The following is a 27364-nucleotide window of genomic DNA, read 5'->3' on the forward strand; positions in this document are numbered from 1 at the left end:
GATCTGTTGGGGCGATAAGCAAACTGAAAAGGGTCCAAAGTGTCCAGGATGGAGAAGCAGATGACCTTTTTAACCAGTCCCTCGAAGACCTTCATGACTATTGATGTGAGGGCAACTGGAAGATAGTCATTTAGACTAAAGGGTTTATTGTTTTTATGTACAGGGATGATGAGAGATTTTTTGAAGGAGGTGGGAACCACCGATATAGCGAGATACTCATTAAAAATAGATGTAAACAAACCCGCGAGCTGAACAGTACAGGACCGCAGAATACGGCCAGAAATACCATCAGGTCCGGCTGCTTTCCTGACATTCGCTTGCTTTAGTTTCCTCCGAACCTCGTCCTCAGACACGGTGATCACATGAGTAACGTTAAGATTGTTTTCAAAGCGGCCGTAGAAGGCGTTTAGCTCATTGGCCAACGACAGATCAGTGCTCATCTCTGCAGAGGATTTATTTCCAAAGGCACAGATGGTCCTAAGTCCTTGCCACATGCATCGGGAGTCACTTAGCTGGAAAATGACTCTATGCGTTCCCTGTATCTGTGTTTGACATCTCTTACAGCGCATCCGAGAGCATAACACAATGCTTTGTACTCGCTCATGTTTCCCGACAAAAGACCGCCATTGTAAGCGGCAGTATGTTTGTTTACTACTGCACGGATTGTTCAGTCCACCCAACAAGGTTTCTGATTTGAGAAGATCCTTATAGTTGTTGTATACATAGCTTGTTCGGTTAGCGTGTTTACAAAGCTCAATGCTACATCCGTAAACTCGGTGACGTCTGATGAACTTGCCCGAAACATGTCCCAGTCTACGTCATCAAGAGCCGCCTGTAGAATGGCTTCTGAGTGGGCGGCCTTTGTTAAATTCTGGTGTAAGGAAAATGTCCGATTTGCCGAAAGCCGGTAGTGAGCGAGCTTTGTGCAATGATCCAGTGTATTCGGACCTCTGGTTCAACAGGATACATGTTGATAATTTTTTTTGGCATAACTTGCCTGAGTTTGGGTTTGTTAAAGTCCCCAGCGATGATAGTAGCAGCATCAGGATGTTTGTTGATGTTGCCGCTGAGCGCACCGTGAAGCTCAGACAAAGCCAAGCCTGTGTCAGCTTGTGGTGGGATGTAAGCAGCAGTAACGATGATCGATGAAAACTCACGGGGCAGATAGAATAGGCGGCAAATAATGGATCAATGTTCCAGATGAGGCGAGCAGGAGCGCGACAAAGTGGAGATATTTCTGGGGTCACACCATTTCTTGTTAATCATGAAACACACTCCTCCACCTTTCAGATTTACTGGCCTCGGCTGTTCTGTCCATCCGAAAAACAGAGACGTTTTCAGACGGTGTTACAGCAGCATCCGGGACCGAGGGCGTGAGCCAAGTTTCCGACCAACAAAGAATGTTACAGTCTCTAATGTCCCATTGGAAAATTATCCTGGCTCTAAGATCGTCCATCTTATTCTCCAGAGACTGGACATTGACAAGCAGAATGCTCGGTAGAGGAGGACTGTGAGCTTTTTTTCTCATTCTGTTGTGAATCCCAGCGCGTTTCCCGCTGTGTTTCTTGATCCGTCGCCTCGGGGGTTTATTCTGGTGGCCATTGTTCATCTTGGCGTTCCAGAGAATCTCAGCTGGCCACAATGGGTTGGGGGATAAAGTGTCCTTAAACAGGTCAGTGAAGCGATGTCCAATGTCCAAGAGTGTTTCTTTTTCATAAATGATCAGTGCAGATGTTATGGGTGTAGAGTAACAGTAAGAGACAGTGGTGGCTTAATACCAAGGGACTTCCACAAGGGGAACCCTTTCTCGCATAATCAAGGCAATGCAGCAGTGTCTCTGCACCTTGGTTATGTGAAAAGTCTCTGCACCTTGGTTTTGTGCCCACAGTGCAGTACAGGTTTCAGCAATCTGTGGTTAAACCCCAGTATTCTTCCTCAGGGGATGGAAGATAGATACATATCCTACTACAGTGGTGCTGACTATCTGGTCACAAAAGTCCTGCTGGAGCCTGCATATGTTGTGGTGCGCATTTTGGAGAGGACCAACCCCAACATTGTCCTAAAGCTGTGACATAGCAGGGCAACAGCAACCCCCAGTCCACTCAGTCTACCCCAGTGAGACATTTTGGTTGATGGTTGAGTAGTTGGTCTTTAGCTAACTAGTGTGCTGTAAGGCATTTCTGACTCCCGTCTTTGCCTTCCAGATGCCCTTGCCAGGATAACCATTACCTGACCACATTGGTTCTGGTGGCTGGATCTTCTGGTCTTCAGTTCCTAACCCACTACTAGCGCTTTGTTGTGAAGATGTTTACATTGATCCAGCATCCAGCATCACTGGCTCCTCTACAGGAAACCGTATGCTCCACAGCCTTACCTGAACCCTTAATTTGTCTTAATATTGATGAAGTCTTTATATTGATTGATGTGGCTCAACCCTTTTCCCCTCTCTCTTAGATCTTCATCCACTGTAGTACTGCGGTGTGCCATCCCTCTTCTGGCTCCTATGAACAAGGTGCACTAGGAAAAGTTAGGGCTTGCTGTAAACTGACTTCAGGAACCATGATAATTTGGATTTTTAAATGTACCCCACAATTATAACATTTCTTTTCCAGGAAGAGATGCTAACATCAAGACCATCTCTAGTGGGCAAACTGTGGTGTTAGTGGAGAACTTAACCTGGTCATGGGAGTTTAGTGTTTTAATAAACTTCTTGAAACTCAACAGTGTCTCTTTGGTATTGATTTCTAACAGCGTCAGATCTTTCATGACCATTCTCGGTTTAACTTTTATTGGGCCACACTACTAAACCTAGCGTTTAAAAGTTCCTAGAGTTGAAAAGCCCCAACCCACCCTTATATTAAATAAAATGCACTGAGGGATTCTAGCATAAATGATTGGATTAAAAGTGTAACTATGTTTTGTTGCTAAGAACTACTGGGTTAGAAATATGACAAAATAATCTGATATTGAATTGTATAAATCTGCATTATTGACAAGTGGAATCTAACAAAATTGATATTTATATTTTGCCCTTAAATTGCCCTTTTATACTTTTTGTTTAGTTTAGATTAATGCACGGAAAAGGAAATATCGTCTGAATTTCTAATTTTTCTTGTGTGGTTTACAAATCGCTGATTAGTGAAGAAAATCTCTAGCCTGACAAGCCAGACCCATATCAAGATGTTTGGTCTGGAAACTCACCATTGACAGGGCTCAATCCGAGGGGCGGGATAAACGGTTATCTTTCAAACTCCCTCTGCACGGTGTGCACGCATTTGAATAGCGCTACAACCAACCAGAGCAATGAAGGTGAAGCAGAGCTAGTTGACAGATTAAACTTTCGCCGTATCCGGTCAGCAAAACTCAGAACACATCTTCCCTTCTTAAGAATGACTTCAGTGCCATTCTTTGTTCTTTTCTCAGAGAAAAGCTTAACTCCAAGGGCCCTATCTTGCACCCAGCGCAATTGACTTTGTACACAGACGCATGTGTCATTACTATTTTGCACCCGCGCAAAGCACGCTTTTCCCTCCACAGAAGCACGTCACTAAACTAGTGAATGAACTTGCACTCCCTGGGTGGTTCAGCGCAAAAAAGGAGGCGTGTTCCGGCGCAAACAATCCCTGGTGCAATTTTGCTGTTCCATTAAACAATTGCGCCAGTGACCAGAAAAAAGCTAGTCTAAAGTCAGTGGCGCGTTGCGCGTAGTTCATTATGCTATTTTAAGGGCGCATGACCATAATGTATAGCGTGCACAACGCGCATACACTTTGCTCATGTAATCTACACAGATGCAACAGTTATTTTTGCAAATCATAAATTGTTACACTAAAAAAATATTAACACATGAGATGACGGAAATCATTGTGGTGTGCCACGAAGATGTGAAAAAGGACATCTGACAAATTAGTTTGTCCGCCAAGAACCAGGAAAAAAAAAAAAAAAAAATCGACTGAAAAACTGAAAAAACTGCTTAACCAGCGCCTGTTTAACCAACGCTATTTTGGGTGGGTTTCTCCCATCCCCTTACAACACATCTTTTCTGTCTTTCACTGCTCTTACAAGAACATCAGTCTCCTCCGCTGTGAACCGCTTCTGGTGCGCCTGGTAAATACGCCATAATAATAGCAATCCATAATGGAACTTGCGTCTTTCTGCTCATTTCTTTTTCTGTTCTCGACTTTCCTTCAGTGATTATGTTTGTTAACAGGCTTATTAGGCTGAGATGACTCCATATTTAATATACACAGATTTTGTGGCTCAGATAAAGTCAAGTTCTGGTTTACGTCTTTACTCTTGACTGACATGTGGCATTGCTATGGCCTGCTTGTGGCCCAGATCTGGCAAACACTCAAGGGCCGTCATACATCACAGCATGTGGGCCAGATCAGTATTCCACATGTGCCAGATGTGGGCCGAATCTGGGCCGACACAATGTTGCTATGTGGGCCCTGACTGAGCCTGGTTTCTCTCAAGGTTTATTTTTCTCCATTATGCCACATGATGGGGTTTTGGTTCTTTGTCACTGTCCTTGCCTTTGGCTTGGCTTGCTCTGTTGGGGACACTACATTTTTAACTAAATATTCAAATATATTTTCAACTAAATAACTGATCCGCCCGCATTTTCACTATATGATAATTGAAATGAGCTGGATAACATACAGGAGCTCTACATTAAAATCAAAAGACTATGTGCTCAACTAATTCATCACATGGGACATTAGACATCTAGAGAAATCAAGTACAAATTCTTATGGTACAAACTATAAGCTTTCACCTCACAAGATCTTAATTCCTGAACCTAACAATATCCGAGGGGTAAAATTGTCTGACTGTAGATGTAGACTGTAGATTGTCAGTAGTATTCTCGTTTATGACATTTGGTATTGTTTCTTTGTAAATGTCTGATGTGAGTGATAATATATAGTTTTAAAGATAAGTAAAGCAGCCATTCATCCAAAATTCAGAACCGAGCTGAATGGTGTCTAGACATAAATCAGGCCTTACAGTATAAACAGATCCACAGACTAACAAGATGTCATCATCTGATGAGGAAACAGAAATGCTCAAGATCCTGTGAGCGTACTTTAACAACAAAGGGTCAAGAATTACATTAAAAGGAAGCAAAGAGAAGTAAAAATGCATTTAACAAAGCCTATGACTCTTGGAAACACAGCAAAGTGGGTTAGAGCGAAACAGTGGCGAGGGCAGAAATTTTTAACTGAGTGGACCTTGGTGGAATAGGGTGGACCTCAATGACTACTCTCAAATTACACAAATTAAACAATATGGGACAAAATCACTTGACAGTAAATATAAGCTATATATGATTTATTTTTTGCCAACAAATTCATACAATTCATATATGCAAAATTAATTTATAACAAGCAGCTACAAAGCCTATTGCAAGGAAGACAAATATAGATATTGTGCTGCTATATGACCACTAACAAGACATCAGTGTTCAGTAATTGGGTTCATTTTAAAATGGAATAACCAGTTCTTGTCAACTAATGCAACTCAGTATAACTGTTGTCAAACATGTATTTGCAGCTTAACCTGTGAGAATTTCGTCTCGTGTTATGCACCGTGGCCCATGTTAAAAGTTTATTTCACTAGCAGACGTAAACTCATCTTCCCATCCCCTTAACAATACGTGATTGGCTAAACATTACTACTAAGCTTATTGATTGGCTGTTGCAATAAGTCAGTTATATGAAAATGTTTTCGCTCTACAGTAATAATTTTTTAATAGGGCTGTCAATCGATTAAAATATTTAATCGCTATTAATCGCATGATTGTCATGATTTAACTCGCGATTAATCGCACATTTTTAGCAATTGTAAATCTAAAATTAAGTTTTTAATACTCTAATCAACATGAGTATGGACAAATATGCATGTTTTATGCAAATGTTCATTTATTATTAGTGAAACCATACTTATTCAATAATAATCAATACAGCATGAAGATTAGATGTATCAACGGTCATAGATGTTTATTTAAGAAATTGTTCATGTCTCTTAAGCCTAAACTTAAAAATTAAGAGTAAGCAGTGATTTCTCTTTTTTTCTCTTTCAGTTTTTACACTGGCAGTTTAATTCAGAGCAGGGCACAGTTCGTATGAAAAATTGGTAATGTGTACCAGTGAGCGCACCAGATCCACACCATACCATACCTGTCAACTTTTGGGTATCAAAATCCGGGATAGATGGGGGTTACATCCTCACATAAACCCATAATAATAATAATACGTTTTATTTGTACCTGTGCTCTTCCTACATGTATAACAACTTATCAAGTGGGAAATATACATAAATTGGCATTAGTTTGCACTGCATAAGTTAAGAATTATATATAGATTAATCCTTCTTAAAGGTACTGAAGTTATTTACTCAAGAACAGAGCATATTTAGTGAGAAATTACTTCTGTTTTTATATTGTCATTATAAGTGAATACTGTCACTTTAAAAGATCTTCCCCTGTCGCACATGATGAAGTCGCAGTTACAAAACTTACAAAATGCGTGACTGTCCCCTTGATCACGATATTTACACAGGGTTTGGGTTTGTTGGCAGGAGTGCCTTTCATCTCTATCGTTAGTTACGTCCATCATCCGTCTGTTTTGTTTTTCCCCGCGTTGTCACTCGTCGTCATCTGACCTCACACACTATAACCTCGCGACAACAACCACCTGTAGGCTACTGCAGATGGCAGTTATCGCGAGGCTAGTTACAGAGCTCAGATTGGAAATGTTTTTTTGTTTTTTTACTCCGGTATTATTATTTTTTAATAACGCAGGTTAAAATACGGTAGATTTACGGGAAAATACGAATACGGGAGGACGGCGGGAAAGAAGGGTAAAATACGGGACTTTCCCGGCCAAAACGGGATACTTGACAGGTATGCACCATACCCGGAGGAGGGCCATACTCCACGAGTAGGAATATAGTGCGGCCCCTTTAAGAGACGTGCGCTCCCTATTGAACTGTCGGTATTTTGTGTGTGCGCGCCGAACTGGGCCGCGATTTACGTGGACAGTGTGAAGTACATGGACTTGGGAGCGCGCTTGTTCAGTAAAGTAACCTGTGCATTCGTTGTAGCCGATTGTAATGTATTTAGTTCAATAAAACAGGTGTACTGTAAGCGGTGATGGTGTTAATGATTTACCTCAGACATGAGCGAGAGTGAGCTGCAGTGCATCGTGCTCAGACTGCAGAGAATGTGCTCAGTGAAAAAAACACACTTTTCTTTCTGAAGTCTAATAACAGTTAAACAAAAAATGTGGTAGCTTAGGCTATGTGGTAGCTTTTGTAGGCAATAACTGCACTTTTGGTTTAGAACATTAATGTCAACCCTTTTCTTTCCCTATTAATGTTTGCTGCTGCATCCTTTGCGTCTGACTTTTTCCAAATACGGGCTATGCCCTATGCCACGGATCAAACAGAAAATGCACGCTGCGTTAATTAATTTAGTGCTGTTAAAATGAATTTGCGTTAACGCGTTAACATATTTGACAGCCCTATTTTTTAATGAAACTTTTTGTACGTGTTTAAGTGATTTGTGTTGTCACCATAGACTGTAAAAAAATATGGACGTAGTGTCCGTGACGTCACCCATAGGATTCCGATAAGCCATTCTGAAGCTTAAAGTATGGCCGAGCAGGGCGTTGCCATCTTGTTAGCGAGTCATCGCGTGTCACTCCCGGATAACAGAAAATGGGCAAAAAGGCGGGATGTGCGCGGAGCTGAGGTGACGCAATAACTATAGACGGCGGATAAATGGCTATCCACTTGTAACCACGCCCTTAATTATGCAGAGCCTTAAGGCTTTATATAACGTAAACGAATGAGTTATAAAAAAATTCACCCCCCTCAGAGTTGTCATGAAGATCAAAATTAGCCTTATAAGCCAAAATCACAATTTGTACCAGGCTGTAAACATGTTTTTTTCTGCTTTAAAGTTGAGAATTTTAACATGGGGCTCAATGAGATTCTGCTCCCTTCTGGAGCCTGCCTCTAGTGGCCAGTTGAGGAATTGCAGTTTACATTACTTCCGTATTGGCTTCAAGAGAGATCGCGGGAGGTTGCCGCTTGGTTGTCACATAGGCATATTATTTTCTGCTATCCCAATTTTTTTTTTTTTTTTGTCTGTTCTGATTGGGTGGGCCAGCCGTCAATCTGAGTGGGCCAGTGCCACCCTGGCCCTTATGTAGCCTCGCCCCTGGAGCGAAACTGAAGTCTATCAGTTCATGTGAGGACCTTGATAAAATCCAAACAAACATTATATCCACGAGTACACCAAACATTAAACAAGCCATAGTACACGAAAATAATAAGTAGTGCACCAAATATTGTCAAAAGAATGGATGCATGTGACATTCTTATAGCTGAGACTTGTGACCTTGTCAGTAAACGACTAGAGAACATAGATGATGCTTTCAATGACCAACTAGAGAAAGCAAGTGAGAATAGTGCTAAATAAGGAAATAGTCAGTCTTTGGAAATACAAAAACAGAAATTGTAATTTTAGTCTTGTCAAGAGGCTGATATGAAACTAAAGCTAGAAGAGGAAAAAACAAGGTCACTACAGATACAAACGGACAATGAAGTGAAGGTAGCAGAAGTTTGGGTAAAAGCGTACAACAATTTTGATGGCCTTAAAAGTTGAGGAAGAGACTGACCATAAAGCTCAGTATGGTTGACAAAATGCTGGACCCAGCACCCCACTAAACCCACAAGCAATGCCTTCATACTTGGCATTAAATGCTCATCAAAACACTACACCTTCAACCCCAACCCCACCTTCAACACTGACGCAAAATACCACACCCCAACTCGTTGTGGCCTCTTGTCAGTCATTGCATCTCATTACGACCCACTCGGGTTCGTAACCCCTTTCACTCTAAGTGGCAAGTGCATCCTACAGGAGCTGTCGAAGAGATATTAGATGGGATGATCCCATTCCCGGGAACTTGCGTTCATGGTGGGAGGAGTGAAAGAATGTTTTACAGAAGATAAGAGAAGTTGCCATACCCAGATGTTACCAGCCTCAAAGCTTTGGTAAAATTGTTTGGGTGGAACTGCAACACTTCTCGGATGCCAGTAATGCAGGATATGGTTCATGTTCCTACGTCAGATACAAAGATGACAAGGATGAGATTCATTGCAGTCTTGTAATGGCCAAAGTGAGGGTTGCGCTAACAAAGATCACAACCATCCCAAGATTGGAACTCTCAGCCTCAGTCACTGGAGCCAGGATGAGTGTTATGATGAAGGCGGAACTCAAAATGAAAATCAAGCAAGAATTCTTCTGGAAAGACTTACAAGTAGTGCTGGCTTACATCAGCAATGAGGCACGAAGGTTCCTTGTGTTTGTGGAAAACATTCACCTGATAAGAGAGATTAAAGACCCAAATCAATGGAACTATGTAGAACTGTGACATCAGATAATTATGAATCAGCGTATTGATTCATGATTTGGATTGCGTGTCAAACTGCTGAAATCACGTGACATTTGTGATCCGAATTCTGAATAAATATGCTGATTCATAACCGTTCGAATCTTTGTTTGCGGATTGAAAACAAACACGGAAGAGAAGATAATGTTGAATAAAGTCGTATTTTTTGTTATTTTTGGACCAAAATGTATTTTCGATGCTTCAAGAGATTCTAATTAACCAACTGATGTCACATATGGACTACTTTGATGATGTTTTTAATGTTTTTAATAACCTTTCTGGACATGGACAGTATAGTGTGCATACACTTTCATTGGAGGAACAGAGAAGCTCTCGGACTAAATATAAAATATCTTAAACTGTGTTCTGAAGATGAACAGAGGTCTTACGGATGTGGAACGACATTAGGGTGAGTCATTAATGACATAATTTACATCGTTGGGGGAACTAACCCTTTAATCGTCCATATTAGAATAGCTTCAATTTTAATGTGTTAAAAGCTAATATAAATTGCAGATGTCTGATTTTTCCAAACCTATTATTAATAATACCCTATTTAAATAGGCTCTTTTGAAAAAACATTATTGCTCAATAGATGTACTGTACCTGGTATACAGTAAACAATCACTTACATCATTTTCTGACATTCCCGTGCCAACACTATTGGGAAGGGATGACCTCCTTCTACATGTAGATGGCTTTCTGGGTGTCAAGGGTCCTATAGGTTTCTTCTTAACCAGTAGAACCTCACAGCATGCCTGGTCCTCATTCAGAGCACTTTTACCTGCATTTATTACCCTGAAACACAAACACCAAAACAGAAAGCATGACACTAAAGCATTTTCATTTTAGTGTTTTAATATGGTAATGTTTAAAAATAGACAATCATACATTCATAAAACATATTTAAAAAAAACACCAGCAAATGTGCCATACTAAATATAAAAGGAAATTATTTTACTGGTGAATTTATTACTACTTGACTGGTGATCAACCATGGTGGGTAACAGAGGCCTATCATAACACATGATAGCAGGGGTGGACTGGGGTTAAAATTCGGCCCTGGACAAGTTTGCAACTACCTTAGGTTCCTTTGGTGGGAGGGGAGACTTTTAGAAATCTGAATAGAATGTGTATAGACAGTCTAGAATGTGAGTACAGAATGACAGTCCACCCTTTTTGGTGCCGCGTCTTTTCCTGGATGTGCCAACTTTGTCCTTAAATATCTGGCACAACAACACAAGGTTCCATAGCTTCATTGACCATTGGAACACTGGTCAAACCATTGTCCACATAGAAGTTCTTCTCCAGAAACACAGAAGCTTTACCCATTGTCCACATAGAAGTTTTTCTCCAGAAACACAGAAGCTTTACAGTGGTAAAGCTTCTGTGTTTCTGGAGAAGAACTTCTATGTGGACAATGGTTTGACCAGTGTTCCAATGGTCAATGAAGCTAAGGAACTAATTATCGAAACACAGGAACTGGGCAAAAGTGGATGACTACGTCTGTTCAACTCGAATCATCCTCTCCTGTGTACCCCCTTCAGAAAGGGCAGTAACCACTGATCTACTTAACCCAGATGCAACACAGAAACAACACATACTTGGCATTAAATGCTCGTCAGAACACTACACCTTCAACCCCAACCCCACCTTCAACACTGACGCAAAAGACCACACCCCAACTCGTTGTGTGCCTCTTGTCAGTCATTGCATCTCATTATGACCCACTCGGGACTGGGGTTAAAATTCGGCCCTGGACAAACCCAGCCAATCCAGCCCATGAATTCAGGGGGAATTTTTTTGCTGGGGTTAGGGCCTTATATATGATGGATATTATTACATTTACTGGAAATGCAGTTAACAAATTTAATATTGCACTTTTGTCACACAGAAATGCACTTGACACTAAAGAACTGATTTTGAGCTAGGATGCATTAAGTGAATTTACTGCTATTCAATTCTGTCATCATTTACTCTCATGTCGTTCCAAACCTGAATGACTTACTCTTTTCTGTGAAACACAAGAAGATATTTTAAAGAATGTTGGCAACCAAACCATTTTGGTTTGGCTACCATTGAATATTGTACGGACAAAAAAAACGTTTGGAATGTCATTAGGGTGAGTAAATGACACATTTTGGGCTTAACTTTAAAAACAATAATATTTTAGAGTTATCAAATTATACGCTACAAAAAGGAAAAAAATAAATGAAAAAAGGAAAAAAATAGTCCCTAATATGGAGGAGTGGAGGTCTCTCGCTTTCTCGCTGTCAATTCAGAAGACAAACAAAATAACTTTGTATTGGCCCCAAAGTGCATCAGCCCACTGGTAAAATGCCTGGTATGTCAAATTACCAGTCCAGCCCTGCCTGATAGGTTGTGATTAATTGGTATTCATCAGGTAAATGGTGCCCTCATTTGCAACACAAAACATAAAGGTTACACACTGGACAAGTGTCAGTGTTTGTTTCTTATGTGTTTTGGTTAGATTTTTTGCTTCCTCTTTGCTTCCTCAATTCCCTGTTTTCATTCTTTGTTATGCGCCGTGGGTTCTATTTTAGTTACTCATTATTGTCACCTGTCTCTAATTATGTACTCTGTCAGTTCTTGAGATAAGCCCTATTTGGACGGTAATTGTTTCTCATGTGGAAGTCTGTAACAATAAAGTTGCATGCCAACTCGGGGATAAAATTTGTTCACGATGGAGGAGCTAGTTTTGTGATCCTGCGCACCTGGGATTGCGCTGCTCACGTGATCAATAACATAATCATGGTAAATAAATGCTCTAAATAAAATGGCATATGGTATAAGAATAAATTCATATTTAATTTAATAATAGGAAAATAATGTCCTAATTATTATTTAATTATTTAAACCTAAAAAAGGAAGATATAGACCCACCAGTTAAAATTGTTTTCTGTCTTGTATTTTATCTAAAAATAAAGGATATAATTTTATTCCACATTAAAATGAGTGGAGATAAGTTAATACAGCCTCTTATTACATGAGGTAAACATAATGCTGCTTGAATATATTATCATAATTGCTGCTGCTGTAATGGCCCATTTCAAATGTTAATGTGCTTTTATTTTTAATTTTTGAGCGGTGATGATTTAATCTTGCAATATCATGATAACGAGCTCTTGTTATCAGGCTCTTGCCAGCATTTCAGTAAGTCTAGATCTGTAAAATCCATCCAAATAACAGGGCAACTGTTATGGTACTCTGTACTGGTCAAAAAGGATATGAACTGTAAATTTTAAAGTGAAATATTTTGCAATTAAATTAACACTCAAATTTTGTGTTCGTCAAAAAGCTGTAGGTAATTCGGCAGAGGTTTTTTTATGCAGGTGGTGGGAGAAAAAAAAAACAATGACATTCTGGATTTAGACAGCAATAAAAACCCAGAAAATGTATTATTTTGTAGATGTGATTTCCTGCATTATGGTGCATTTGAGGCCATATCCCTTGACTATACCAATAAAGAAACTCAAACCAGTCAATAGTCTAATAAAAAGACAATATTATTTAACTGCCATAGATATCAACAGTTTCACAGGTAGCCTAATGATAATGAACAAGTTGCATGTTTATCATGCTCCGTGTCCAGATAGAAATAGTGCCGTTTACTAAACGATTGATTGGGCCAGACAAAATTACAGAAATCAGAGTTATTTATCCTGGCTATAGAGTAGGGGGTAATACGCATGCATCAAGCTTTGACGCAATTCAATCAGAGGTTCCGAGTCCACCTTTTATCACACTTGCTCTACTACCTTTTCCCATTACATATCAAAATAATAATAATAATTCATTACATTTAGATAGCGCTTTTCTAGCCACTCAAAGCGCTTTATATGTAGGGGGAATCTCCTCAACCACCACCAATCGGCAGCATCCACCTGAATGATGCGACGGCAGCCATATTGCGCCAGAACGCTCACCACACACCAGCTGATTGGTGGAGAGGAGGCAGAGTGATTAAGCCAATCAGGAGAGGGGGAGGATTAGGAGGCCATGATGGATAGAGGCCAATGGGTCAAATTTGGCCAGGATGCCGGGGTTACACCCTACTCTTTATCGAAGGACATCCTGGGATTTTTAATGACCACAGAGAGTCAGAACCTCGGTTTAATGTCTCATCCGAAGGACGGTGCTCTTTGACAGTACAGTGTCCCCATCACTACACTGGGGTTTTAGGACCCACACAGACCCCAGGGTGAGCACCCCCCGCTGGCCTCACTAACAACTCTACCAGCAGCTACCTGGATTTCCCAAGGTATCAGATATCAGATCAGATAGGCATTTATTTTCAATAAAAATGGAGAAAAATATTAGAAAAGGCAAAATAAAGCGTTTAACATGTGTTTAATAATAAGTGTTTCTCGATTAAGGGTAGGTAAACAGACATGCTGAATTAGAGACGATAAAAGTGAGTGGGTCCAATATCATTGGTCTTAAAAAGTGGGTGGGTCTTGTCCCACATACACACAATGGTTCCGACACCTATGTGTGAACCCTAAAGTTACAATTTTCCATCATGTTAGAGATATTAAATGTTACTTGATTAAATAAATAAAATAATAATTGCCAGGTAAACTGTTGTCTAGCTGTTTGATAGCCATGATAACAACCCATTAGGACTAAGGCTGTTGCCCCAGCTGTTGTCGTTAATGCAGATTCAGTGGCCCAATGGGTTGGTTTTGTATGGCATTCTAGCTAAACGCGCAGCAATAGCCATCTACAACAAAAACTCACGTACGCAAAATACAGAACACTGGATTTTGATAGCCATGATAATAACCCATTAGGACTAAGGCTGTTGCCCCAACTGTTGTCGTTAAGCAGATTCAGTGGCCCAATGGGTTGGTTTTGTATGCCATTCTAGCTAAACGCGCAACAATAGCCATCTACAACAAAAACTCACGAACGCAAAGTACACCGGATTATGATAGCTATGAGAACTATGTAACACACCCGCCTGAAGGCACAAATCCGGATGAGAGACGTAGATATGATCCAGGAGTGTGCGCTTTTTGGTCGTTGCTGTGGTGATCAGTAAGTGCTATTCTGTATTGGTCAGGTGCAATTGGAAAAGATGTGTCTTAAGATGTTTTTTAAAAATGGCTACAGACTCGGCAGCACGAATTGAGATCGGCAGGTCATTCCACCAGGTGGGAACGGTCCAGGAAAATGTCCGTGAGAGAGCGATTTCATGCCTCTTTGGGATGGAACCACGAGGCGCCGCTCACTCGCAGAACGCAAGCTTCTGGAGGGTGTGTAAGTCTAAACAAGTGAGTTTAGGTATATTGGTGCAGAGCCAGTGGTTGTTTTGTAGGCGAGAACTAGTGCCTTGAATTTGATGCGAGCAGCCATTGGCAACCAGTGCAGTCTGATGAAGAGAGGCGTAACATGCGCTCTCTTCGGCTCATTAAAGACCACTCTCGCCACTGCATTCTGGATCAGCTGCAAGGGTTTGATAGTGCATGCTGGAAGCCCAGCCAAGAGCATTACAATAGTCCAGTCTGGAGAGAACAAGAGCTTGAACCAGGAGTTGTGCAGCCTGTTCTGATAGGAAGGGTCTAATCTTTCTAATGTTGTATAAAGCAAATCTGCAGGACCGGGCTGTTGCAGTAATGTGGTCAGTGAAGTTTAACTGGTCATCAATCACAACTCCAAGGTTCCTGGCTGTCCTGGATGGAGTTATGGTCGATGAACCAAGCTGAATGGAGAAATTTTGATGAAGTGCTGGGTTGGTTGAGAAAACAAGTAATTCTGTCTTTAAAAGATTGAGTTGAAGGTGATGCTCCTTCATCCAGTCAGAAATGTCTGTCAGACAGGCAGCGATACGAACACTGACTGTAGGATCATCTGGTTGAAATGAGAAGTAGAGTTGAGTGCCATCAGCATAGCATTGATAGGAGAAGCTGTGTTTCTGAATGACAGAACCTAATGATGACACGTAGATGGAGAAAAGTGGTCCAAGCACTGATGATGATGTGACTTAGACACTTCACCTCTCCATGACACCCTGTAGGACCTACCAGAGAGGTAAGACCTGAACCACTGGAGAGCAGTTCCTGAGATCCCCGTCTTCTTAAGTGTTGACAGGAGGATCTAGTGGTTAACCGTGCCAAAAGCAGCAGATAGATCCAGCAGAATGAGCACTGAGGATTTGGAAGCTGCTTTTGCCAGTCTCAGTGCCTCAGTTACAGAGAGCAAGGCAGTCTCAGTCTAATGGCCGCTTTTGAAGCCAGATTGGTTGTTGTCTAGGAGGTTGTCCTGTTCAAGAAACATAGAGAGTTGATTGAACACAACTCGCTCAAGGGTCTTTGCAATGAAAGGCAGAAGGGATACCGGTCGGTAGTTTTCTAAAAGTGCTGGATTCAGAGAGGGTTTCTTAAGCAGTGGGGTTAACCGAGCCTGCTTAAATGCTGTGGGAAAGGTTCCAGTGTGAAGAGAAGTGTTGACAATGTGAGTGAGTGCAGGAGGGATTGAAGAAGAAATGGCCTGAAGGAGGTGAGTGGGTATAGGATCAAGTGGACACGTAGTAGGGTAATTGGAAAGGATGAGTTTAGAAATATCGGCCTCGGAGAGCGAAGAGAAGGATGGAAGCGTGTTCGTGTTAGTTGTTGAGATGTGCGTGTAAGTTTGTGGTGAGGAGAACTGGTTGCTGATGAGAGATGTTTTGTTTGTGAAAAATGATGCAAAGTCATCAGCTGTAAGAGTTGATGAAGGAGGGGGAGGAGGAGGACAAAGGAGAGAGGAGAATGTTTTAAAGAGTTTGCGAGAGTCAGAGCATTTGTTGATTTTGTTGTGGTAGTATGTTGTTTTAGCAGTGGAGACATTTGTAGAGAAAGAAGAGAGAAGAGACTGATACAAGGTAAAATCAGTATAGTTTTTAGATTTCCGCCATTTCCTCTCTGCCGCCCTGAGTCCAGAGCGATGTTCACGGAGAACATCAGACAGCCAGGGGGCAGATGGGGTGGGGCGGGCTGGTCTGGATGAAAGGGGGCAAAAACTGTCTAAGGAGGATGTTAGAGTGGAGCAAAGTGTGTCAGTAGCACGGTTAGCATCCAGTGCTGAGAACTGAGCAGGTGGAGGGAGTGAAGATGAAACCATAGTGGATAGGCGAGAGGGAGAGTGAGCATAGATTACACCGAAAGGTAATCTGTGTAGGAGAACGTGTTGTATCAGGAGTCAGTATGAGGTTAAGAGTGATGAGAAAGTGGTCTGAGGTGTGTAATGGAGTCACTAAAGTGTTGTCCGTGGAACAGTTGCGTGTGTAGACAAGGTCTAATTGGTTACCTGATCTGTGAGTAGCCGTAGTAGATACTAACTTAAGGTCAAATGAAGTCAGTAGAGTGCTGAAGTCTGTGGCTAGGTGTTTATCAAGATGGATGTTGAAGTCACCAAGCAGAATCAGTGGAGTGCCATCCTCAGGGAAGCTAGAAAGTAACACATCCAACTCCTCCACAAAGTTACCGAGGTGACCTGGAGGACGATAGACCATTACCACATGGATTTTAACAGGGTGAGTAATAGTGATTGAGTGCGATTCAAATTAACTGGCCGGTAGAGATGGTAAGGGATCAAATTTCCAATCATTTGAGATAAGCAAACCAGTACCCCCACCCCTCCCAATAGGCCGAGTGTGTGAAAAAAGTTAAATTGGTTGAGAGAGCTGCAGGAGTGGCAGTGTCCTCTGGTTTGATCCAGGTCTCAGTTAGGGCCATGAGGCTGAGCTGAGAATGAGTCCCAATAGATGAAATAAAGTCTTCTTTGTTTACAGACCAATTGGAATAGAGAGAAAAGTAGCAGAGGATGTTAGGATATAGCGCAAATTATTAGGATTGCGACGTCTCTTGCGTACGGAGCGTGATTTACGAGTGCTAGTAGTAATAGTTGAGATCTGAACGCACATGGTGAATACAGATCAGAGAAAAGGCCAGATAGGAATTAGAAAAGAACCGAACACAAATAATGAAAAGGAAGATGATACTCAAGTGCTTTGCCGGGGTCCTTGCTCGGGAGGAGTTGCACAGGGAAGAGTTGAAGTCTTTACACTCGTCGGTCTTGCACAGGGAAGAGTGGAAGACTTTACACTCGTCGGTCTTGCACAGGGAAGAGTTGAAGTCTTTACACTCGTCGGTCTTGCACAGGGAATAGTTGAAGTCTTTACACTCGTCGGTCTTCACACAAGGAGGGCTTCACGCTGCCGCTGCCGCTTCCGCTGCCGCGGACTATCACGCTATTTATACTCACCTGAGTATCGTTACTGAAAGCAGCTGGGAACGCCCCCAACAAACGCTCAATCAAATGAGAAAAGTTACAAACACTACAGAGTAGTTGTCTATCAGTCAATCAATGCTTCACCTCAAGCCAAATGCTACAAACACATGAGGCTTTTAATACCTCGCTGGCCACGCCCCCAACAAACGCTCACTCACAGCGTGGCAATGACCAAACAAATGCTAACTCCCACACACACCGCGAGAATACACCAAAACTAATAATACACACCACTGCACTACACAGACACATTTATCCAACAACAAATGAACAAACAATCAAATGAGAAAAGTTACAAACACTTACAGAGTAGTTGTCTATCAGTCAATCAATGCTTCACCTCTAGCCAAATGCTACAAAAACATGAGGCTTTTAATACCTCGCTGGCCACGCCCCCAACAAACGCTCACTCACAACGTGGCAATGACCAAACAAATGCAAACTCCCACACACACCGCGAGAATACACCAAAACTATTAATACACACCACTGCACTACACAGACACACTTATCCAACAACAAATGAACAAACAATCAAATGAGAAAAGAAAAGTTACAAACATTTACAGAGTAGTTGTCTATCAGTCAATCAATGCTTCACCTCTTCACCTCATTGCTATTGATGCAGCAATGCAACACGAAATCACAGTTATCTGATTTCAAAGGAAGGGAAGTAATAAGTGTGTATGTGTGTGTGTATGTATATGTATATACATACACACTTTTGATGTCTGATTTTAGACAGACATCAAGATTCAACATATGATTCTCAACAATGGTGACATGCTTCATGCTGCAATGTTCGTTTTTGGGAGAAAAAAATGTAAAATATTTAAGTGTTCATGACAGCACTGTTTTATATCAGTAAAGGAGCCTGAAGGCCTCCGGGCAACAGCCGAAGCAAAAAAATAACAGCATGAATAACAATAATCAATAGATAGTTTTTTAGACAGAATTAAGATGTTAAAAGCAAATGTATCAGCGTGAAACCGCTATAGTGAAACTGCGCATGCACGGGGCAAACCTGCTGTAGTGAAACTGCGCATGAGCGGGCAAAACCGCGGCTGTGGTGAAACTGCGGCTCTGCAGACAGATATTATTGAGAAATCCCAGTTCCCTTTCGAGAGGTCTCTCATATTGCGTATGGGAAAAAGCTCCTTTTCTAAAGAATATGAAGCAAAAACTTTATTCTATAAAGTATCTATTTAAAACGCAGTGCGGCTGCACAGCAGATGCAACAGAGCGAGCTACGCACTGATTGGCTGTGCTGCGGCAACTGCAGGAACCTATGGCGAGGCGACTGAGAGATCGATCCAATAAGGGTCGTTGAAAGAGCCAGCCGGAAGAGGTCGCCTGAATTAGTAGGGCCCTATAATTTCCGTGATCACGGAATCGCGGACGGAATCACGGAATTGGCATATTAACGCGGAATCTGCATATAAACGCGGAATCTGGTGTTAACGCAGATTTCCCCGGAATTTTACATATTTGTAATGAAATTCTGTGTCGTGTGGGTGGAGAACGTATGTCTGAGGAAAGTGCACACCGGGGGAAGCAAATCTTCGGGACACAACCCCTCCCGTCATTTCAGCTCGCCCATCAAAACAATGAAAGTATGGTGAAGTTGGTCTCCACGGCTCTGCTTTCGGCAGCGAAAAAGTTAAGAAACTCTGACATTCTGTCAGATTTTCCGGTGTTCTTCTCGACCCCTATCATCTCGTGCTTTGATTTATAATGGGCACATTAGACAGCAATGCATATCTGCTGCAAATGCGACCGTTTTCCCCTCTGTTCCAAACACATATTACATGCTGTATATGGGTAGTTTACATGATAAAAGTAACCTTAAAGTTAAGATAAGCATCTATTTTTAATCATTTAAAGGGGCCTTTGAAGATGGGGGAAAAAACTTCTGGCAGTGTTGTGTTTTCGTGTATCTTTATTTTTCACAGCTCTGGATATCATAATGGTGATTGTTAAACACACAGAACATTTCACTACATGATTTCATGGTGAAATGTGTTATTTTTTCATGTTTATTTTCAGCTTTAAATGTTTTACTTAATAGTACTGTATGTAAAAGATGATTCTTATGATTTTTTTTAGTTCTTTTTTAATTTTTTAATTTGAAAGAAAAACCTAATGGAGCACTTTAATTTTAACTTATATAAACTACTATAATGTATTTTACTAGGAAGTTTAAAGCTAATAACCATTAATACTTGAAGTACTTGAAGTGCAGTGTTATGTTGCATCATGCAGTATTTGTCCTAAAAAGTAAATGTGATGTTTGTTACCTCAATAAATTTAAGCTCATTGCTATTTTTTGTTTTATGTTCTATTATATTAACATTAAAACACACTCTTTTTTTCACCAAAATAACAGTAAAGGGTAAAAAAAACTGAATTGCCAAACATTTTAACGGAAAAAAAGGAATCTGCAAAAATTAAAACGGAAAAAACGGAATTTGCAAAAATTAAAACGGAAAAAACGGAATTTGGGAAAAAATAAAACGGAATTTGGGAAAAAATAAAACGGATTTTATAGGGCCTTAAATAAGCATATTGAGGCTATAAAAGACAGTGTTCAGCCATAGGATTTCAGATTTAATCTCCTTCAGCGAACTTACCCTTCGCTGATCTTCGGAATTTTGAAGTGCCGTTGAAACGCATTCAGCGGAACTTCTCTGCAGCCCTGGACTTCGCCTTCTGGTGTTATATCCTTTATTATTCTGTGTATCTAGGTGTTTTGCGTTCGCCGCTGCAACGCACATTTATAAACAGACAAGCACTGTTCTTATGCCTCGTTCTCGCGCTTCTCTCACTCCCGTTGCTCTGTCTAGCACCGCCAACAGAGGACGCTGGAGCGTACTCGCGAGCACACGCCGGCCATTTTCCTGCAGGCCTCGTCATCACCTTTCCTGTTTATCCAGGAGGACCAGCGCTTCCTCTAGGCCAAGCCCTGCACCTTTTTTCAATCTCTATCACTTCTCCCAGTCTCCTCTATTGTGGCAGCTGGAGAGGAAGCATGCACGCCTGAATACAAAATGCTGTATTATTAATAATAAACAATTAAGAGTTTTTTCCTCTGTTATGACTGTAGGCATTATGTCCACTACACAGTGTGCACCCCTGCATATTAGCACTGTTAATTCAGTGCCTCAAATCACTCGTCCCGTCGCGGCCGGATTACTACCATGCATTTCTTTACATTCTCCCAGTTCCCTTGGTTCAGGCGGCTGGGGATGTAAACATTGCAGTCAACTAGCCTGACAAAAACGCTTGTCTGTACACCAATGCTGTTTTACAACAACCCTGCACATAAGCTTAGCCTGGTTTAACCAGACTCTCATACATTTCATTTGTACATAGAGTCTGGCCACTCTCCATTGACAAGGGTTTATTTCCGCGAAGGCGGGCACGCTGTTGAGGTTTAAATCTATTGGATCTGCCCTGAGCCACTCTGGATCTGCCATAACCAATCGCTAATGTTTGGTCGTGACGTATGTCATGCGCCCTTCGCCTGTTTCACTCATGGAAATCCGACAAAATAAAAGTGCACATGTGTATGCCACCTCAGTAATAAAACTATAGGATAAAACCTAAAACTCGTGCATTCGGATTGTGATTTATTCACGCCACGTGGAGAGGAGAGTATTATGATCGGGAACGCGGCGCTCACGTGGTCCGTAACATCATTGAATGCTGTAAATAAAATGTCATATGCTTGGTATGATAATAAATGCTGCTATAAATAACGGACCAATTCAAATGTTTAAGTGCTTTTATTTTAATTTGTTTGAGCGGTGGTGAAATATATTGCTCTTCTAACTACTTGCCAGCATTTTAAGGAAATACAAGTCTAGAAATGCATCCATAACAGCAAAGCAACCGTATGGTGTTCTGCAGTGGTCAAAAATGATTACAAACAGTGAATTTTGAAGTGATATATTGTTGAAAACTCAGAGATGTGATTTCGGACAACTATTACATCAACAAGACCTTGCGTTTTTCAAAAGCAGTAAGTTAGGTAACTCGGACGGGGATTTTTACGCGGGTGGTGAGAGACGGACGGCAATAAAATAACTGACCAGTCCCTGTAACTTAAATGATGGCAATACCTTCCGACCCCACGAGAAACAGTTACCGTCCGAATAGCTTCAGCCACCTCCTTCATCACTAACGAAGTGATCTGGAAAATCAAACTTTTCCCGAATTTACCCTGTTGGAGGGCCACAACATCATGGCCACCAACAAACCCCAGCAAAGACTGTTATTGCTCGGGGCTTTAACTTCTGGATATTCGGCAGCGGTGCCACAATGCAATGAATGGTTTAGTTTGCATCTTTCTCTGCCGCCATTACTGAACTACATCTCAAACTAGCGCTCGACATCAACGTCATCGTTCTCAGCCACTCCCTCTGTTCGCTGATTGGACCGGTAAAAATGTGTTCGGAGAAAACCTAAGAATATACAGCAGTCCCAGACGTAGTACTGAAGGAAAATGAAAATTGAGTGGAAGTACGTAGGAGGGCAGAGCCAGGCTAACATAAGCTGCCTAGAGTGCTCTGAATGTAGAGCGTGCGCCCACTACAAAGTGCGCACCGCTACACATAAGTGCTTTCCCCACTGTGTCTCTCGGTGACCAGGCCCCTATTACAAGGGGCCCGTCTCTAAGCTGAGACCATGGAGGCCATCCCCAGTATATCATAACGGATTTTGAACATAGTAATTGGGTTAGCCCCACTTTACTCGCTCACCAGCTTGCGCCGTGAGCACTCTAAATGTAAGTTTGCACCCACTACACAATGCGTACCACTACGTCTTATTTACAATAATAATAACAAAGGAGCTTTTCTATGTAGGTAAGGTGCCCACTTTACAGTCTGCACCCCTGCACCCAAGCACTTTTTACATGGCGCACCCGTGCCACGAGTGTGAGGTGTATGCCCACTGCACAGTGCATGCTGCCAAACATAAACAGAAGGTGGTCAGGTCCCGCCTCTGTCGGATCCCCACCACTCTTGGTCTGCAATCAGGTGACTGGTGACTTTGTTTCCGCAGCCAACGAGTCCAATGTCAAATGCGCTCTCCTGCACACAAACACTGTTTTCATTGCGACTCAAATAAATCGAAAAGCTTTTTTCTCTGTAGGCAGTGTGCCCAACCCACAGTATGCACCCCTACACTCAAATACTTCCCACACAGTGCACATCGCTGTCCCGTACCACAAATGTAATACGCGCGCCCACTACACAGTGCACGCCGCCAAACAAACATTATCCACAGTGTTACAAGCACAAGCAACCGGGTCCCCATTACTAAACGGCCCGCCCCCGATTCTAATTCAACCCCTGGCTTCACAAGCCCAGGCCTGTAAGGCCATTCCGGAAATATAAAATTGGTTGTTGAACATTATAAAACGAGGTTTCTCACTACAGTTCGCTCACACACCCCCACGCTTTTGCGCGCGGTCGAGACCTTAGTGAGAAGCAACTTAAGTCACGTGCTTTGCTCAGAGGTATCGAAACTGTTACAAAAGGGAGCGGTGGAAACCGTACACCCAACACTGAATGAGTCAGGCTTTTACAGTCGCTACTTCCTCGTCCCGAAAAAGGATGGTGGTCTCTGACCCATCCTGGATCTCAGAAATCTGAACAAAATGCTTATGTATAGCTCGTTCAAGATGCTGACAGTGAAACAAATCCTCGCGCACATTCGCCTGGCAGATTGGTTTTTCACAATCAATCTGAAAGATGCCTACTTTCACATTCAGATAGCCCCCCCGTTACAGGCCATTCTTGAGATTCGCCTTCGAGGGTCAGGCTTATCAGTACACAGTCCTGCCATTCGGGTTATCCCTGACACCTCACACTTTAGCAAAGTGCATAGTCCCGCTAAGGCTAAGAGGGATGCGTGTTCTCAACTACCTCAACGACTGGCTTGTTTCAGCCCAGTCAGAGACACAGTTGATAACCCACAGGTCCTGGCTGTGATATATAAAATGAATCTATATAATATTTCCCTTTATGTTGTATAATGATCGTTCACAATTTTAGTTTATATCAACCCAGTTTATATAAACCCTCTATATTTGTAACAATATCTTGCACTTGACCATCTAGAATGTTTGGATCTCAGGACCAATACCGCCAAGAGCTTGATGTATCCCACCCAGAGTATTTCTTCCTGGGGACAGTCATACACTCAATTCACATGAGCGCGGCTTATGTCACAACACGCCCTCTCTGTTCAGAGCATGGCGAAGTCATTCAAACCTGGTGCTGCATTCCTCAAATGTTTTCAGAGGATGCTAGGTCTTATGGCCTTAGCATTGGCAGTACTCAAACTAAGTCTGTTGCACATATGTCCCTTTCAATGCTGGCTGAACTCCCGCTTTCCGGCTCATGCATGGTGGCTAGGCCACTTTCGCATCAAAGTGAATCATAGCTGTGTTAAAGCTCTGGCTCCTTTGAAAGTGACTACCTGATACCAGGCAGGCGTAATGATGGGTACAGTTACGAAACACCTCCTTTTATGGGCAGAGCACAATCTGAGCTACCTGAGAGCGGATCACGTGCCAGGTATCTGGAATGAATCTAGGTCTGGATATGTTATCCAGAGGCGGCATTCCCCCAGGGGAATGGTCCCTCCACCCACAAACAATTCAGTTGATTCGGAGCACCTTCAGGAACGTGAAAGTAGATCTTTTCACCTCAGAAGACAACGCTCACTGCCCAATATTTTTCTCCAAACGCAGGGATGCGCTGGCCCACTCCTGGCCCAGACACCCGCTATATGCTTTTCCTCCGATCGCGATGTTGCCACAGGCCATCAGAAAGATCAAGTCCAAACCAAATCCACAGTGCTATTAATAGCCCTGACGTGGAAAAAAAACAGAATATGGTTCCCTGAGCTGACTCAGATGTTAGACTCAGCCCCATGGTCGATTACACGGAGGAGAGATCTCCTCACGCTGGCAAAAGGGAAAATCTGGCATCCCGTCCCAATCTATGGGCCCTTCATGTATGGCCCACTAACGGATACCAGTGAATCTTTCTGAGAGAGTTTTTGTATACTATTTCTGAAGCTAGAGCTCCCGCAACCAGACGGCAATATGCACTGAAGTGGTCATATTCGTTAACTGGTGCACAGCATGAAACCTTGATCCACACTCGTGTGAGGTGGCAGAAGTACTCGCCTTCCTGCAGGAGCTAATGGACGCGGGTCGTTCCCGCTCATGCTTCAAGATGTATTTTGCTGCAATAGTAGCACATCACGCGCAGGTCTCAGGACAATTACTGGGGACTTATCCCACTTGACACTTATAAACCTGTGTTCACAAGCATGTGTTTTTATACTGCATACTATAAAGCCAGTCATAGTTTTATAATTCACATGGCCCGATTCTATCCGCCCTATATGTTGTATGCCCTCATACGAGGCCCACTTTCACCTGCTTCCTTGGGGCTCACTGTTACCCATCCTATGTGCTACAGGTTTTTTCCTCAGACCTCAGTTTGGGGCAGGTAAGCACGCACGGCATTTTGAAAGGGGTTCCCATACGCAATACGAGAGACCTCTCGAAAGGGATCGTACTCGGTTACTCACGTAACCTCGGTTCCCTGAGAGAAGGAACGAGTATTGCGTAACGCGCGTAACATGCTTGTGCTTCTCAGGATATCGCATCAGTCGATTCTTAACCTGAAATCCTATGGCTGAACACGATCCTATGGCTGAACACGAGGTCTTTTATAGCCTCAATATGCTAATTCAGGCGATCTCTTCCGGAGGGCTTTTTCAGCGACCCTTATTGGCTCGCTCTCTCAGCCGCCTCACGATAGGTTCCTGCAGTTGCCGCAGCACAGCCAATTAGCGGGTAGCTCGCTTCATATTCTCAAGAAAAGGAGCTTTTTCCCATACGCAATACTCATTCCCTCTCTCAGAGAACCGAGGTTATGTGAGTAACCGAGTACGTTATTTGGTTTAAAAGGAAAATAAGTAATCTAGATTCTTAATCTTGACCTAGATTCTGACTGGACAATTAACTATAGTTAATGATTTAGTCAGAAAATAAGGTCACCTTTTAAAATGAATCTATATAATATTTCCCTTTATGTTGTATAATGATCGTTCACAATTTTAGTGGGTATATTTATATTTTGCACTTGACCATGCTTGAGTCACACAAACTTCAACATCAGCATGCAAAACACAACAATGGTAACAACAATGGTAGCTAGTCAAGAGTAAATCTAAAGCAAAAGATCAAGTACTCTCTACAGATAACTATTGTGTAAGTAAACTATACTAAGCATTTGTTAGCACAACATACTACAACATATTCCTATTTCACTTTACTTGTTTTTTAAGGCAATCGGTTTGCATGCTTTCTATTATGCAAGTAAGTCTAAGTAATTTAGACAGTCAAAAAGGTTAGAGGGTTAATTTATCTAATTTAATGCAGTCAAGAGCTTCTTGGTGTTAACTTACCCCCTACAACTTAGTAGGGTCCATCTTACCCTTCTTTTAACATTGACATTTTGTGCTATAACAACTAAATTAGCAAATGAGGTATTTATTTCTTATAAATAGCACATTGACTGATGCATCATCATCATGCACATGCTTAACTTATATCTAAATATGTTGCAATTGAAAAGTAAACCTACAGTGTTCTTAAGGGGGAAATCTTCCTCATCCTAAATTCCACAAGCATTCCTATATTTGACATACCTAAAACTGCAGAGAGCAAATGTTTGTTCAATGAATGCACTTTTACGACAAAATGTTGCACGTCTACGCTATTATTATTATTATTAGTAGTAGGCCTTATATATCACTGCACGTTAACCATACACTGATGCATTACCGTTCATTTCATAGTGTTATTTTGTAAGGCATGCACGAGTTGCTCTTACTCGGCGTATCCCGTCGCCCACGGCAACCTGTGCGTCTCTTTCAGGATCAGAATAGGTCTAGCGATGTGATCTGCCGAGCACTCGATCTCATCCGGCGACAATCCTAGAAACTTCGGTCTCATGTAGGGGTATTTGAGCGGCTGGTCCATGCCACCCGAACGTTCACTATTATTAATAGACGATACGGCCATGATTCCACCCATGAAGCTGGCCACTGCGGATTTGACGCGCGTGAGCATGTCTGCGGAGCGCAGTATGTTCGTGCGTCTCCTTCTGCCTGATGGTTTCCCGCCAGCACGATCCACAGCCCGACACGTTGAATGAATCGTGTTCCCTTCACAAAATTCTCCAGTCAGTGTCTGAACCAAAGCGGAAACAGTTCAACGATTAGAGGTCATGTGATCCCATGGAGCTGTTTTCTGAGCGGCTTATACGATGACAGCTTGCGTGGGACCTGCGCAGGAACTGATAATGATGGGTTTTTTTCAACTGCTAAGGTGTGTGTGTGTGTGTGTGTGTGTGTGTGTGTGTGTGTTTGCTCTCTCTCTCTCTCTCTCTCTCTCTCTCTCTCTCTCTCTCTCTCTCTCTCTCTCTCTATATATATATATATATATATATATATATATATATGGTGATTAAATCAATGATATCCAAAGTGTGCCAAGAAAATATCACCATTCCACCACC

At 42.1% G+C, this 27364-nt stretch overlaps 1 protein-coding gene across 1 annotated transcript in view; it reads right to left on the reverse strand.

The window, feature by feature from the left end:
* Positions 1 to 27138, reverse strand: part of LOC137049809 (protein phosphatase 1H-like) — a 101315-nt gene extending 74177 nt beyond the window's left edge. Inside the window, exons 1-2 of the mRNA XM_067428500.1 lie at positions 26678 to 27138; positions 10094 to 10259 (exon numbers count right to left, since the gene is read on the reverse strand). Coding sequence (XP_067284601.1) covers positions 10094 to 10259; positions 26678 to 26916 — 405 coding nt within the window. The 5' untranslated portion in view covers positions 26917 to 27138. The remainder of the gene's footprint in view (positions 1 to 10093; positions 10260 to 26677) is intronic.
* Positions 27139 to 27364: the final 226 nt, after the last annotated feature.

Source organism: Pseudorasbora parva, chromosome 20 (genome assembly GCF_024679245.1).
Source record: "Pseudorasbora parva isolate DD20220531a chromosome 20, ASM2467924v1, whole genome shotgun sequence".
In the NCBI taxonomy this organism is placed as follows: domain Eukaryota; kingdom Metazoa; phylum Chordata; class Actinopteri; order Cypriniformes; family Gobionidae; genus Pseudorasbora; species Pseudorasbora parva.